The 15,386-nt window shown below is 39.1% G+C and overlaps 3 protein-coding genes and 1 pseudogene across 3 annotated transcripts; 1 reads left to right on the plus strand and 3 right to left on the minus strand.

The window, feature by feature from the left end:
* LOC120160658 (heavy metal-associated isoprenylated plant protein 47-like) lies at positions 1-659 on the minus strand. Its single transcript, XM_039171020.1, has 3 exons — positions 572-659; positions 229-470; positions 1-93 (listed from the first exon to the last, which is right to left on the minus strand). The coding sequence occupies exons 1-3, from the start codon at positions 657-659 to the stop codon at positions 1-3; spliced, it is 423 nt and encodes a 140-aa protein (XP_039026951.1).
* A 1,368-nt stretch (positions 660-2,027) lies between these two features.
* Positions 2,028-2,384, plus strand: LOC120160659. Its single transcript, XM_039171021.1, has one exon. The coding sequence runs from the start codon at positions 2,028-2,030 to the stop codon at positions 2,382-2,384; it is 357 nt and encodes a 118-aa protein (XP_039026952.1).
* On the minus strand, positions 2,346-8,265 carry LOC120160754 (putative DUF21 domain-containing protein At3g13070, chloroplastic). Its single transcript, XM_039171107.1, has 14 exons — positions 7,526-8,265; positions 6,740-6,837; positions 6,545-6,638; positions 6,247-6,324; positions 5,950-6,053; positions 5,705-5,786; positions 5,025-5,164; positions 4,867-4,945; positions 4,699-4,762; positions 4,407-4,498; positions 4,004-4,069; positions 3,643-3,759; positions 3,252-3,431; positions 2,346-2,786 (listed from the first exon to the last, which is right to left on the minus strand). Exons 1-14 carry the CDS (start codon positions 8,063-8,065, stop codon positions 2,532-2,534), a joined length of 1,989 nt encoding a protein of 662 aa, XP_039027038.1. The 5' UTR covers positions 8,066-8,265; the 3' UTR covers positions 2,346-2,531.
* Positions 8,266-8,440: 175 nt separating this feature from the next.
* Positions 8,441-15,386, minus strand: LOC120160660 (annotated as a pseudogene).

The raw sequence follows: 15,386 nt of genomic DNA on the forward strand, positions 1-15,386 counted from the left end.
TTACACTGTATAACAAGCTGGATATTTGAAGTGTACTGATGATGCAATGCTGGAAATTGCATGGAAAATCATGATGTGATTATTGAAGAAAACCTGGATATTTGAAGAACCAAAGCTGGAAATTGTATGAAAAATCAGCAGACTAGGAAAATATTAATCTCTGCTGCTTGATGCCAATTATATGATAATAATGAGTCTGTGTGTGTGTGTGTTATATCTCCAAAGTACAGCGCAAGGGCTTGGATGGGGATCAGTGACCACTGTGAAAAACTCTGGCTGAGGTTGTGGAGGAAGACAACATATAATTGGATTACTCATGGGCTTTGGGTCTTTCACTTCTTCCACTGTCTCCAAGCTTGCAGGGGAAAGCTGTTTCCTCAAGGAACTAGTCAAGCAGACTGCATCAACCCCATCTCCAACTATCATCAGTTTATCTTTCCGTGGACCGTATAATGCCACTGATACCACACCTTTGTCATTAACGAAATAAAGATTAACCAAAAGCACCATTTCTTAAATCTCTTTTGATAATTTAAGATTTGGTCGACAGATATATATTATATATACATACCATCTGCTGCAGCAGCTATTTTGAGAGCCCCGGTTCGGCGTTTCTCACCCTGCATTGATACCTTAACAACAATCTTTTGCTGCAACATCAAATAAACTTTTTGAGATTTCAATTTTATTTGAAACAAAGTGTAGGAAGAAAACAAGTAGTTTATCTCCATAATTGTGAGATTTCACCAGAATAGTTGCTTTGTTTGATCTGGCATTATGGTTGCCAGAAGAAGCACTAACAATGAGTCATTTTATAGAGTTATCAGACCCTAAGGAGACTACAGCAAGAAACAATCAGTGAACCACATGGTGGAAACAGATACACTTTTTATTTGAAATTTGACATGTGGTTTATATATTTTTCCAGGTATTTGGTTCTGGTTTTTGAGTCTTTGCAAATGATTAGGACTACCAACAGTTGAATTGCTTTTGCTGTTATTGCTAGGGATCCCAAAGATATGAACATAGACTGGAATCAAATGCAGGAGACTTTCACTATTCATCCATTAATGAATCAAGCTTTCATCCATTACTATCCAATACAAGCTTAATCACTATTCATCATTATTTATAAGCTTGGTTTTAGCAGTTTCATGAGCTATAATTTGTTAATAGGATGAAAGGAATTTAATTTCTATATTTAACCAATATAGTTTGTATTGTTTACCAACACCATCACCATTGGAAATTTGATGTCTCAGACAAAAGAAAACTAGAAAAAAAAAGTTACATCACTCGGTTCCCCATTTAGCTGGTTTCGTTTGGGGTAGGCTGCTTTTGAGCTTATGCACCATCTTCCAACAATGAAGGGTTCAAAGGCAAAATACATACCAACAAGAAGAGCCGCAAAACGAATCCAACATCTTGCTGCCTTTCATGCCATTTCATCCAACTACTTGCTGATAAAAAAATGGGGTTCCATTGTGAAAAACATCAAAACCCCAAAGTCCAAAATATATTCCCTGTTCCAACTTTTGTCTCCACTTTCTTTTCTTTTTTTGCTTTCTCAACAAAGCGAAAAGAGAATGTTGAAAGGTGAGAATAATATAAGATCTTCACCAAATCCCCCACCAAAAAGGGGCACTATCCTCTTCAAAGGCCAATAGCTCTTGGCAACAAGTCGACAGAGCATCATAGACCATCCTTTTATTCTGCAAAACATGCCATTCCAAATGCTACATTCCATCAAAGTTTGGATTTTTATTTCTCACCTTTTCCTTCTTATCATGTACTTTTACCTCAAACACATTGCCACATAACTCTGCCTTCTTGACTTCGCGTTTCGGTGGCCGATTCTACGTGCCTTTATCTTTTACATCATTGAGAAATCACTTAAAGTGCTTCACATTGAATAGATTAACGATTTCAAAGCTTACTACTGTCCTATATATAGGAATATAGCAATATCAAATCATCTTATACCATATTGCTTAGCACCCTAGGTAGGCTTCGTTTCGTTTTTGCAAATGGGTGGGCAGAGTGACCTGGCCGTTCATTCGTCGATTGCCCTCTTGCAAGAGAGGTTCAGACAGTTGCAGAGAGCCAAGGAAATGAGGCAGGAGAGAGAGGTTTCACGGCTGCTCTCTGAAGCGCAGCGGATCAATCATGCCACACTTCATCAGGCTCCCCAATCGTTTTTTCATTCTGAATTGATCCTTCAGCCAAGACCTCCTCTCCAAGGATCTATCTACAGTCAAACTGGCATGCATGCTCGGCATCAGGTTATTGATACTTCAAGTTTGTCAAATTTGTGGCTGAGAGATACAGTCATGCGTGCATCCACCTTTAATGATTCAGATGTTGACACTTCACTTCATCTGTGAAAAATTGTACAATGTTAGTCTTCTTTTCTTTTCTTTTTTTCGTCCCGTTTTTCAAACCTTTACCTCTTCTTGTTGAGGTGTAAGAAATGGGGAAGGGGAAGAGGAGGGTGTTCAGGGGGAAATTATTGACAAATGGTTTATTATTAACTACTGTTCATTGGGACTATCAGTATCCTCTTTATAGTCAGCAATTACATAATGATCTGATATTTCTTCCTCTTGCCTCTTTTTTAATCTATCTTCATCATAGTTACCACTATTTGGGTCTTCATCACTGCTCCATTTCCTCTTTATGATTTTCGGAATAATCGGAGTTACTGCTGTGGCATGTAATAGTTCTACTTCATTGTTTATCCGCTCAAATCGAACGGCACTAACTTTCCGGGCATTTCCTGCTAATATCTGCACCAGAAACATGTTGGCCACAATAATATGTTAGTGACATAACTGATCATCTAGCCCATGTGTTGTCAGGTTAATGAAATATCTGCAGGAAGATATACTAAAATTTGGAATAAATCTCATGATATTCGTCAGGAATATCATATTTTAGTGATTTGGCAGAGAAAGGGAGATGGATCACTTCGCTTTCACCATTAAGGTAGAAGACCCGGATTTACAACTTACAAGGATAATATCCTAATAACCGAAGTTTCTCATAATTCCAATTACTAAATGTTTGGAATTTCAACTGTTCCATTCTTGGTTAAGAGATTCTGATTAGTTTCCATATGTAAAAATATTCTAGCTGCACTCGTTCCGTCCAGATCCGACCAAACACCATTGAGGAACACTTATAAACAATGACATTATTCAAAAGCAATGCCAAACAATATAAACACATATGGTACACGGTTCAAACCATACCTCAAGTTTATATATTTGATGCCTTTCCTTCAGATCTTGTTGATCAGATCCATCTTCAGAATTCTCATCATCTTCTTCTTCATTTTCCTTTTCAAGGACTGCCTTAATACTCTCACCTGTCCTTGGTATATAACCAAATGCTTCGCAGACAAAACCAGACACTGTCTCATATTGATGTTCCTATAAAACAGCAAAGAGAATGAAAGAAATATACAAGATGGTGTGAGGGGAGGTCCAATTGAAAGCTCCTTTTCATGTAGTATAGATATTAACAGACGACACTCCGTTTTAACACCTCAGTGCATATCCATAAACATTTCAACTATACTAGCTGAAACTAGCGAGTAGAATGAGAACTTATGCATTATATCAATTAATACGAGTAACATACTTCGGACATTTTGATATTTAGATCTTCAGAAAGTTGATCAATAGATGTATTAGCATCAACATCAAAGATTCCCTCTGCTCGCATCACAATGTAGCCAGTTTTCTTCTGGATCTCCTCCTGTCATAGCAAGAAAAAAATAAAAATATTTCAAGCCCAAAGAAACTTGAAAATAAAGTTCACAAGCTAGGGAACCAGCACAGTGTACTACTGAGCAGAAAATTGATGTAGATCAATCATATTAACTGGTTTTGGACTGTAATGAAAAGCAGCAGTTTGAATAAATCTTAATGATTAGGAATTAAAGTCTGTAGCAGAAGAACTAAGTCATTGATGAAGTCATCAAAGATATGGCAAGACTTACGTTTGAATCATTTTCATCAAAAATTTCACCAACAATCTCCTCAACCACATCTTCTAAGGTGACTATCTGTTTCAGCATTAAAAAAATAAGACAAAAGAATACGAGGGGCAATCCTAAAGAGAGCAGGGGTAGGTAGAAATGCAGATTAGTTGTTGCCTGCCGCATTTGCTAAGATTCGAGCACATCGCAGACTCCACTCAACGAACTTTTAACAAGAGATAAAAGGATTTAGAAACACTTTGACATCTTTTTCAACTTTGCAAATGCAGGAACACTGTTCCACGCTCAATCTCAATTCTCATGTTAATGTTGAACTGTCTTACTTCGAGGTTCTCAACAGGTAGGAATTATTAAAGACTACTAATATAAATTCAAAATCAATTCAAAAATTTATAGTACTTACTCCAACTGTTCCACCATATTCATTAAGAACAACAGCTATGTGAACCTTCCTAATGCGGAACTCTCTAAGAAGATTCCAGACTAGCATTGAATCTGCAAAACAAATTGACAATTCTATTTGTAATCGCTTCTCATAATATAATCCATAATGACATGTTGACAAAACATGTTAATGAATGGTAATTAACTGAAGCTGTCATTCGGTCTAATGGATAGAGAGACAAAAAGGCAAAATTCATCTGCAAATTAATTCAACGCACAAAATAAACAGAAGATATAAGTTTCAAAATTACCAGGCACAAAAAATGCAGGCTTGTGAGCCATATCCCCCACAGTAGTACTTTCTAGCAGTCCACCCTTCAAAATCAAGCATATTATAATTTTGCACACTATAGTAGTTTTGCACACATTAATGTCTTATATATGATCGGAAAATGATTTAAGACCAGAAATTGTCAGACCTTTGGAACAGAATCTAGTAGATCCATAGCATATGCAATACCCACTATATTGTCAACACGCTGCTCAAAAACAGGCACCCTAAATAAATGTCAACAAATTTCTTAGCATGTTATTGAGTTGAAAAGAACCTGAGTGATGGGTTAATAAGATTCTCTACCTTGAATATTGATGAGTCAACCACAAATCGTGGAAATCAACAAGAGTTGAGCTTGCATCAATTACAACTACATCAACAAGAGGTGTCATCACCGCTCTAACATGAGTATCTTTTATCTCTAACACATTTTCGATCATATCCTGCAAGAGGATTCCAGCAATAAGAGCACATGAAAACCATAAACAAAGAGAGAGGTTTGGATTTGAGCTGTATCAAGTATAAACATGGACCATAGAGAGCAATAAGTGCAACGGGACAGTACATTGGCATTGTACCAGATACCATTGGGGGGAAGAATATAATCGTATTGAGCTTCAGCCCAATAGAGAAACCGAGAACGAGTTCTAAAGATCCATTTTGCATGGGAGTTCTGACTTACTATATGCAACAGAACCGTTTCATGTTATGCACCTCACTGAACTCAAAAATTTGTTTATTGATACATGTACAAACAGAAAACAATCCCAATTCAGAAGATAACTTAACATCAATAACATAATTTGAGAAGTTCACCGAGGATAAAGTTCTACATACAGATTGGTCTAACAACAAATAAAATCTACTGGGCGTTTCAAGAACCGAGGATGATAGAAAAAATATCTATTGCAGATAAATTACAATGCGTTAATCGAAAACTAAACGAGATGTGAACTTGTACAGCATGTGATATATGTGGCTACCTGCTCCTCCTCCTCTATTGCCCCACTGAGTTCTGCTCCTCGTAACATTAGCTTCAATTCATCTTCAGTAACATAAGGTTCACTGAAAACAAAGAGACAATGCATAAGGCATTCAGAAAGCAAATAACACAATGAAGACATATGTTGAAATTTTGACAAAATCAATAGAAAGAAACAGCACAGAAAATAATCAATGATTTAGAAGCTGTAGATATAATTAAAAATGAGAGAGGTTTTTTCTTCACCTTTTTCCTTTTAGACCAAAAATTTTGAGCATTCCCATTGATAAATATGTGACAACTCGTCCCACTGGATATAGTATTACAGAAAGCCATGCCACTGGCCTGACCTAGAAATATTGCAACGACAAGTAGGCAGTCAGTTTTAAATTGGAAATGATAACTTCCGCAAAGTACCAAGAGAGCCCTGAAGCCTACAGGAAAAAAAAGGAAGGAAGAAAAAGCTATACTATTTTAAGATACATCCGACTTGTAGTGAAATTTAAATACCCAAATGATGGGGGGTGAAAAGAAAAATCGTACCACAAATCTGGCAACTTCTGTGGGATTGTGAACAGCTATACTCTTTGGAGTGATTTCAGTGAGAAGCAATATGGCAACCTAGCACCATTCAAGAAAAGTTAACTGGTTTCTGTATTTATTTCACCAAATTATATATTCCATTTCTCATGTTTATATATTCATATGCTGGCCAACCATAAGTTAACTGATTTATTATTTTACTGGCTTTCGCATGATAGAGAAAGACTCAAAGATGTGCAGTTAGGCACCACACAGCCCCTCAAGAAAACAAACCAAAGCACAGGATATTGATACATACACTCATTACTCCAGTTGCTGCACTAACACCAGCTTCCCCAAATATTGCTGTTGCAGCATCTGTGACTAAAGCAGTTGCTCCAATATTAACCACACTAAGTAGAGAAATAAAATCCACAATAAGAAAAACTTTTAAGTTTAAGCTGAAAAGATGGAAACGTAACATAGCAAGGTGATGGAAAGAGAAGAGAAGTACGTGGTTCCAATAAGAATGGTTGTGAGAAACCGAGTTACATCACTACGAAGCATCTTGAATACACCATCTTCAGAATCTTTTTCGGCCAGCTCGCGTACCTTACACAGATTAACACAAATGAGCAATCGATGAAGAAAACTTGCATATGATATTTCTACTTCAACCCACTTTAAATTAACACTAAATTGAAATCTGTACTTCGAAATACTTGTCCTTATCCTTCACCAAAATGCAACACTAAACAACATTAGTAGGTGTTAGGCTTTAATAGTTGAATCGATACGCACTTTATTTTGTTGTTCTCTATGGCTTATTTAAGTTGCTCGGCTCTCTCTCTCTATTCTCTGTCACTCTGTTTTTCCTCTTTCTATCTCTATATGATGTCCTTCTAATGTGTTTTAGTGTTTCTATACTATTTTTATTTTCTCTCCATAATATTTCTAAGCTCATGCATACCATCATTGGTTCCTTTTTCTAAATTACTATGATTGAGCACGTATCAGTAAGAGATTGATACCGAGAGTTATCATAGCAAGTCAAAATTTAATCTAGTACATTATTAACTTAAGCCAAATATATCAAATTACCAAAGCAATTTGCACCACAAGCAGGAAAAAGAAAATCAAAATATCCCTAAGGCCGAATTTATAAATTGCAAAGCATCTGCATTCTTTTCAAGTTCTAACTTGCAACATTTATTCACTCTAATTTCCATCATTTTAACAACCAAAAAATGCACCCAGTAGGTATAAAAGTAATACAATACCGGGACAAAGAAACCAATACCTTCCAAGGCCATAGTGTAGTTATAGCAGTCTCTGCCATTGAGAAGAAGGCAGACAGACCCAAAAGCGCTGTCAAAACCAAACCTTGCTCCTTGAAAACTTTAATAAGCATAGATAGCTTTGGCCAAGTATTCTTCAACAGCAATATGGACTGCCCAATCACTCCATAGCCGGCATTAACCACTCCATCTACTGCAAACACTCTTTTGCAACCAAATGCTAATACACCACAAACCATTGCCACCAAAATTCCTCTTTTCACAAAAATCAAGCTCTGATAACTTCCCAGTTCTTCCTTTTCTTCAATGAACGACCCCAAACGTGCTTGACTTCCAAAAGTACCCGTGTTTGGAAATCCAAAGGCTTTAGCGACATGGGAATTGGGAAAGCTTGAGATAATGGGAGCTGGGTAGTGATTAGTTTTAGATAAAAACTTTGATGGGTACTTAAAATTTCGATTTAAAATCCTGAAAGATGAAGACTTTGTTGAAGAAAAGAAAGTTGGTCGGCTGAGAACTGAGGTTTCAAGTGCCATTTCCATTAAAAAGGTCAATAATCTTAAAAAAATCTAAACTTTTCTGAACAATAGTAGGGAAAAGGAAAAAAGAAATTTCAGGTTCAATTAGAATAAACAGAATCTCCCATGGAAGAGTGGTCTCTTCACGAGACCATTAGGGGCTTCTTGGAATAAGGCTTGTGTTTGATGAAGAAAAGGTTTTGCTTGCTGCGTTCTGCAAGTGGGGAGTGAAGGGGAAATGACAAAACTTGTCCCCGTAAATTTTAAAATCACAATTCAATCCCTAAACTAAATCACAAAACTTGGAATTCCAAAAGTATGCAGAAGCAGAATGAATCCATTAGGAGATGAAACTGAATCACTAAAAATAATGAAAGATAACTGATTACACTTTATATATCATATAAAACTACCAAGTTTTAGCCCGTTGCCACGGTTTAACAGAATAAAGCTCATACTTGTTTTATCAATGTATTACAATGACTTGAACAAATACAAGCCAAATGAACATCTCTGATTTCTGATGCATGCTTTATTCAAGAGTAGGACGATAAGGAACTGGAATCGCAAGCAGGTCGTGTTTCCATCTTATCGTTAAACCCGGTGCACTTGTCATGTCCAAGTCGATATTTCATTCCATTGGGGGGCTTCCAATCAAAGTGGTACACCAATTGTGCAAGTTGGTGCTCAATATTAGCAACAGCAAATGATATGCCTGGACATATCCTTCTTCCAGCACCGAATTGGATATATTGGAAATCAGTTCCTCTATAGTCTAGTGAGTTATCGAGGAACCTTTCCGGATTAAACGTGTCAGGCTCATTCCAGTACCTAGACTCTCTTGCTATTGCCCATGAATTGATAATGACTTTAGTCTTAACAGGTATATCATATCCGCCAAGCTTACAGTTCTCACGGCATTCCATTGGTATTAAAGGCACTGGATTGTGCAACCTCAATGTTTCGTTTATAACTGATTTTAGGAACTTCAGTTCGCGAAAGTCGTCTTTATCGGTAGACCCTTGTTAGGTATAGCTCATAAATATACCAGTAAAGAGGACAGGAGATGGAGTGGAGTGAGCGAAGCGAACATCAACTGTCCTTACAAAGAAGTCTCGTTGTAGAGTTACGAATTATGTGGGTTGGGGTGCGGGGGGTACGCCCCGCGGTACGGTACAGGGTTGATTTTGTAATTATGTACCAGGGTTTTCTATTATAAATAGAGATGTAACCTAGACCTAAAATATCATTGAATAAAACTTCTAGCGCCGCCTAGGCACCGAGGACGTAAGCACATTGCCGAACCTCGTAAAATTCTCGTGTTCTTTTGTTTTCTTTACCCGTTTTTGTCAACAATTAGTATCAGATGTCAGGACAAAATTTGAAGTCGCGAAATTCGTGGTCAGGGTACCTTCGGATTAGGAAAACGAGGGTGAAGGATCTATTGGCGCAGCAAGGGATCTTGAAGGCTTTGCGATGATATGCCTGGACATATCCTTCTTCCAGCACCGAATGGGATATATTGGAAATCAGTTCCTCTATAGTCTAGTGAGTTATCGAGGAACCTTTCCGGATTAAACGTGTCAGGCTCATTCCAGTACCTAGACTCTCTTGCTATTGCCCATGAATTGATAATGACTTTAGTCTTAACAGGTATATCATATCCGCCAAGCTTACAGTTCTCACGGCATTCCATTGGTATTAAAGGCACTGGATTGTGCAACCTCAATGTTTCGTTTATAACTGATTTTAGGAACTTCAGTTCGCGAAAGTCGTCTTTATCGGTAGACCCTTGTTAGGTATGCTCATAAATATACCAGTAAAGAGGACAGGAGATGGAGTGGAGTGAGCGAAGCGAACATCAACTGTCCTTACAAAGAAAGTCTCGTTGTGGAGTTACGAATTATGTGGGTTGGGGGTGCGGGGGTGCGCCCCGCGGTACGGTACAGGTTGATTTTTAATTATGTACCAGGTTTTCTATTATAAATAGAGATGTAACCTAGACCTAAATATCATTGAATAACTTCTAGCGCCGCCTAGGCACCGAGGACGTAAGCACATTGCCGAACCTCGTAAAATTCTCGTGTTCTTTTGTTTTCTTTACCCGTTTTTGTCAACAATTAGTATCAGATGTCAGGAGCAAAATTTGAAGTCGCGAAATTCGATGGTCAGGGTAACTTCGGATTATGGAAAACGAGGGTGAAGGATCTATTGGCGCAGCAAGGGATCTTGAAGGCTTTGCGACCTTTAAAGGGTCGATGGATGAGGAAGATTAGGAAGAATTGCAGCAGCGAGCGGCAGGAATCATACGATTATGTTGAAGATGCAGGACGATCACGATTTGGCGCAACACTGAATGTCTTCAATCAAATCGTTTCTGATCTGGCTCGGCTTGATGTGAAAATTGAGGATGAAGATAGAGCGATGATTCTATTGTGTTCGTTGCCTCCCACTTACGAACACATGGTGACTACTCTTACATATGGGAAAGAGACTATCAACGTTGAGGAGATTACTGCAGCCTTGTTGGCTCACAACCAGCGAAGCAGAATGCAGGGGAAAGCTCTCAAGCCGATAGCTTATATGTAAGGGTAATCGAGATCGTGGACGAAGCCAGAGAAGGCAGGGTCCGGGAAGCGAAATTCCAGATCCAAATCCAGGGATAGAAGACGATTCACTGTTACAGTGCAAGGAGGCGGGACATATGAGCGAGATTGTCCGAAGTTGAAAAACAGACTGATGAGAAGCGTGATGGCTCCAAGTCTTGAAGTGGTCGAGGATGAATTCTGATTGCAGTGAGGGTGATATGCTTTCTATTTCAACGACACAATTGACGGATGCTTGGATTCTTGATTCTGGATGTTCTTATCACATCACGCAAATAGGGAATGTTTTCGACATACAGGCCGGTTAATTCTGGTTCGGTTTATTTGGGTGATGATCGATGTTGTAATATTGTTGGTATTGGTGATGTCAGAATTAAGATGCACGATGGCTCCGTTCGGACGTTGAGTGGTGTTCGACATATCCAGACTTGAAGAAGAATTGATTTCCTTGGGCACTTTGCATAAGAATGGTTTTATCCCTAAGGCTGACGAGGATAAGAAACCATTCGGATTGTTAAAGGAGCATTGACTGTGATGAAAGGCAAGATGACTGCAGGGATATCTACAGATTGTTAGGGAGTACCGTTGCAGGTGGAGTTCACTCTGTTGAGTCCTGTGATGATACGACAAATTGTGGCATATGCGCCTTGCTCATCTTAGTGAACGTGTTTATGGCAGAATTACACAAGAGAAACTTGTTGCATGGTGTCAAAAGTTGTAAGCTCGATTTTTGCAAGTATTGTGTTCTTGGTAAACAGACTAAAGTCGTTTTAAGACTGCGACACAACTCAAGGGATTCTTGATTATGTGCATTCTGATGTATAGGGGCCTTCCACGACATCGTCTTTGGGTGGATCTAGGTACTATGTTACTTTTATTGATGATTTTTCACGGAAAGTTTGGGTGTATTTTTTGAAACAGAAATCTGAAGTTTTTGAGAAGTTTAAGCTGTGGAAAACTGAGGTAGAAAACCAAACAGGACGAAAAATAAAGTGTTTACGGTCTGACAATGGTACGAAATACACAGATTCATAGTTCCTACAATTCTATAAGGAGCATGGGATTCAGAGGCATTTTATAGTGCGCAAGACACCACAACAGAATGGTGTTGCGGAACGAATGAACAGGTCATTGAATGAAAGAGCCAGATGTTTGCGGTTGAATGCGGGGCTTCCCAAACACTTCTGGGCTGAGGCTGTTAACATGGCGTGTTACCTTATCAACAGATCGCCAAGGGCATCGCTGGCTGCGAAAGTTGCAGAAGAGGTATGGACTGGTCATGATGTTAGTTTTGATAACTTACGGATTTTTTGTTGTCCTGCTGATGAGAGATCCAAACTTGATGCAAAATCGAATGAGTGCATTTTTCTGGGTTACAAGAAAGGTGTCAAAGGATTCAAGTTCTGGGATCCAGTTGCGAAGAAAGTTGTGATTAGTAGAGATGTCGTTTTTGATGAACAATCCATGTTGCAGCAGAAGCAAGACACGACAATGGTGGATTTCGAGCAGTTTCCAGTTGAGAAACCAGAAACTTCTCAACCGACTTCTGGTGGTTCCACTACGGATGATTTGCAGGATTATAGTCTCGCCAGAGACAGGGTGAGACGGACGAATATAAAGCCTCCGAACAGATTGGGTTTTGAAGACTTGGTATCTTTTGTACTTATTGTTAGCAGTGATGATCCGGTTACTTTTCATGATGCCGTTACTAGTCAGGAAAACGACAAGTGGATGGCAGCCATGGTTGAGGAGATGGAGTCTTTGAATCACAATCGCACATGGGAGTTAGTTCCCCTTCCTGAGTGTAAGAAGCCGATTGGTTGCAAATGGGTGTATAAGAAGAAACCAGCAGTAACATAAAAAGAGGGGGAGAAGTTCAAGGCTCGTTTGGTAGCGAAGGGTTTTTCACAGCAGAAAGGAGTTGATTATGATGAAATCTTTTCTCCTGTGGTCAGGCACACTTCAATCCGAGCAGTACTTGCATTGGTGGCTAGTTGGGATTTGCATTTAGAGCAGATGGATGTTAAAACTGCTTTTTTTCATGGTGATTTAGAGGAGCATATCTACATGCGGCAACCTGAAGGTTTCACTCAACCTGGAAACGAGTATTTAGTTTACAGATTGAATAAATCTTTGTACGGGTTGAAACAGTCTCCGAGACAGTGGTATAAACAGTTTGACTCCTATATGATCAAGATTGGCTACAACCGATGTGAGTATGATTGTTGTGTCTATGTTAAGAGCCTTGATGATGGTTCTTTTATTTTTCTATTACTGTATGTTGATGATATGTTGATTGTTGCGAAGAACATGGATGATGTTATCGGTTTGAAAACTTTATTGAGTCAGGAATTTGATATGAAAGATTTAGGTGCTGCAAAGAAAATCTTGGAATGGAAATTTGCAGGGACAGAGACTCAAGAAACTGCGGCTATCTCAACGGGTTATGTTGAGAAAATGCTAGAAAGGTTTGCGATGAGCAGCGCGAAACCAGTTAGCACTCCATTGGAGAATCACTTTAAGCTCATCAGAACAGTGCCCTAAGACAGATAAGGAAGCTGAAGATATGGCAAAGGTTCCGTATTCTAATGCTGTTGGCTGCTTGATGTATGCGATGGTATGTGCTCGTCCTGATTTAGCTCATGTTGTTAGTCAAGTTTGTAAGTACATGTCTAAACCTGGTAAGCAACATTGGGAAGCAGTCAAGTGGATCTTTCGGTACTTAAAGGGTACTGTGGGACATGGAATTGTTTTTGGGAGTCAGCGGGATAATCCTTTGGTTGTAGGATATGTGGATTCAGACTATGCAGGTGACTTGGATAATAGAAGATCTACGACAGGGTATGTCTTTACTCTTGGTGGAGGGCCTATTTGTTGGAAGTCTACTGTTCAATCTGTTGTGGCTCTATCTACAACTGAAGCTGAGTACATGGCAGCGGCTGAAGCTGCAAAAGAAGCTTTATGGCTTACTGGTTTAGTGAAGGAGTTGGGTGTTCAACATGGTGGAGTTCAGTTGCTTTGTGATAATCAAAGTGTTATTCACTTGGCTAAGAATCAGGTGTATCGTGCTAGAACTAAACATATTGATGTAAGGTTCCACAAGATCAGAGAGTTGGTTGCATTTGGAGAGGTTTTGTTTCAGAAGGTACATACTGATGAGAATCCCGCTGATATGTTCACCAAGCCAGTTACGACAGACAAGTTCAAGCATTGCTTGGACTTGTTGAATGTTTCGAGTTGTTAAAAAAGCAAGGTAACCCAACCCACATTGAAGTTTCCAAGGGGCAGGATATTCGCCAAGGTGGAGATTTGTTAGGTATGGCTCATAAATATACCAGTAAAGAGGACAGGAGATGGAGCGGAGTGAGCGAACGAACATAAACTGTCCTTACAAAGAAAGTCTCGTTGTGGGGTTACGAATTATGTGGGTTGGGGGTGCGCCCCCGCGGTACGGTACAGGGTTGATTTTGTAATTATGTACCAGTGTTTTCTATTATAAATAGAGATGTAACCTAGACCTAAAATATCATTGAATAAAACTTCTTGCGCCGCCTAGGCACCGAGGACGTAAGCACATTGCCGAACGTCGTAAAATTCTCGTGTTCTTTTGTTTTCTTTACCCGTTTTTGTCAACAACCCTTTTCCATTAAAGCCTTTTCTCACCTCAGCTTTAGCCTTTTCCATTAGTGTTGGATTCTTCAGCAGTTCTGACATGGCCCTTTCAACAATTGTTGATGAAGTTTCACTCCCCGCAGCAAATATGTCCTGAAAGTGAATCTGAATTCAGCAAATTACTTATTGAAGGATGAGGATTTAAAGCAAACATACCAATATGACTGATTTGATGTTGTTTGAAGATAGGGAAAAGTCAAGGTTGCCATGCTCTTGAAGGTCCAAAAGCATATTAACTATATCTTTCTCCTCTCCACCACTTCCATTTTCGTTAATCCTCCTCTCTTTATGTTCTGCAATTATATTTTCAAGTATTCTATCAGCTTCTCCGTGCAGTTTCTCAAGTTTTGGCCTGATTCCACTAACCATCTGAAGTGCATTAATTGAAGGATAAAAATCTGCAATTGTAAGGCCGGTTGCCAGCCTAATAACTTCTGTGATGATAGATTGAAACTTTTCCTCTTCGTTGCATACTGAACCGAAAGCCGCCGCGGCTGTTATCCGATATGTTAATGAGAAAATTTGGTGACTCAAATTGATTGGTGAACTCCGGCACGACGATATAGTCTCGATGAATTTCGAAACCATTTCTTCTCTAACTCTTCTGAATGACCTCACACGCTGCACGGATAAAAGCTCGGTCACATAAATTTTTCGAAGCTGCCTCCAATAAGTACCGTAAGGGGAGAAGACAATGTTAGTAGTCATAAGATACGATGCTGGGAGCTAACTGATAGAGCCTGGAAGCGAAAGCGGTATCGTTTTTTCTCATAGCTTCTTTGGCGATTTCGGGTGAAGATATAACAACCGTGGAGACTGCTCCAAGTTGCAGGTGCATCAAGGGGCCACGGTTGAGAGCCAAGTTCCTTAATGTGCAATGGGGTTGTGAGCCAGCAAGAAGCTGGTGAATGTTTCCTATCAGAGGTAGTTTCCATGGCCCAGGAGGCAGCCTTGGGAATGGTTTCTTATCTCAATGTTTTCATGATTCTGGTAATCGTGAATGAGAATAAGAAGGTGGTGAGGATGATGATGAATGGAGGAAACATGGAAATTTTATAATCCGCCAT

This window comes from Hibiscus syriacus, unplaced genomic scaffold, assembly GCF_006381635.1.
Source record: "Hibiscus syriacus cultivar Baekdansim isolate YM2019G1 unplaced genomic scaffold, ASM638163v2 tig00111392_pilon, whole genome shotgun sequence".
NCBI classification, from domain to species: domain Eukaryota; kingdom Viridiplantae; phylum Streptophyta; class Magnoliopsida; order Malvales; family Malvaceae; genus Hibiscus; species Hibiscus syriacus.

What these genes read in the sequence shown, in the direction of transcription:
- LOC120160658 (XM_039171020.1), bottom strand. Translation starts at nt 659, where the DNA reads ATGTTGCAGCAAAAGATTGTTGTTAAGGTATCAATGCAGGGTGAGAAA. An exon ending in AATAGCTGCTGCAGCAGATG is followed by an intron (nt 471 to 571) that starts GTATGTATATAT and finishes TTAATGACAAAG; the next exon opens with GTGTGGTATCAGTGGCATTA. An exon ending in CCCATCCAAGCCCTTGCGCT is followed by an intron (nt 94 to 228) that starts GTACTTTGGAGA and finishes TCAAATATCCAG; the next exon opens with GTTTTCTTCAATAATCACAT.
- LOC120160659 (XM_039171021.1), top strand. Translation starts at nt 2,028, where the DNA reads ATGGGTGGGCAGAGTGACCTGGCCGTTCATTCGTCGATTGCCCTCTTG.
- LOC120160754 (XM_039171107.1), bottom strand. Translation starts at nt 8,065, where the DNA reads ATGGAAATGGCACTTGAAACCTCAGTTCTCAGCCGACCAACTTTCTTT. An exon ending in CTACACTATGGCCTTGGAAG is followed by an intron (nt 6,838 to 7,525) that starts GTATTGGTTTCT and finishes AATCTGTGTAAG; the next exon opens with GTACGCGAGCTGGCCGAAAA. An exon ending in CAATAGAGGAGGAGGAGCAG is followed by an intron (nt 5,165 to 5,704) that starts GTAGCCACATAT and finishes ATCCTCTTGCAG; the next exon opens with GATATGATCGAAAATGTGTT.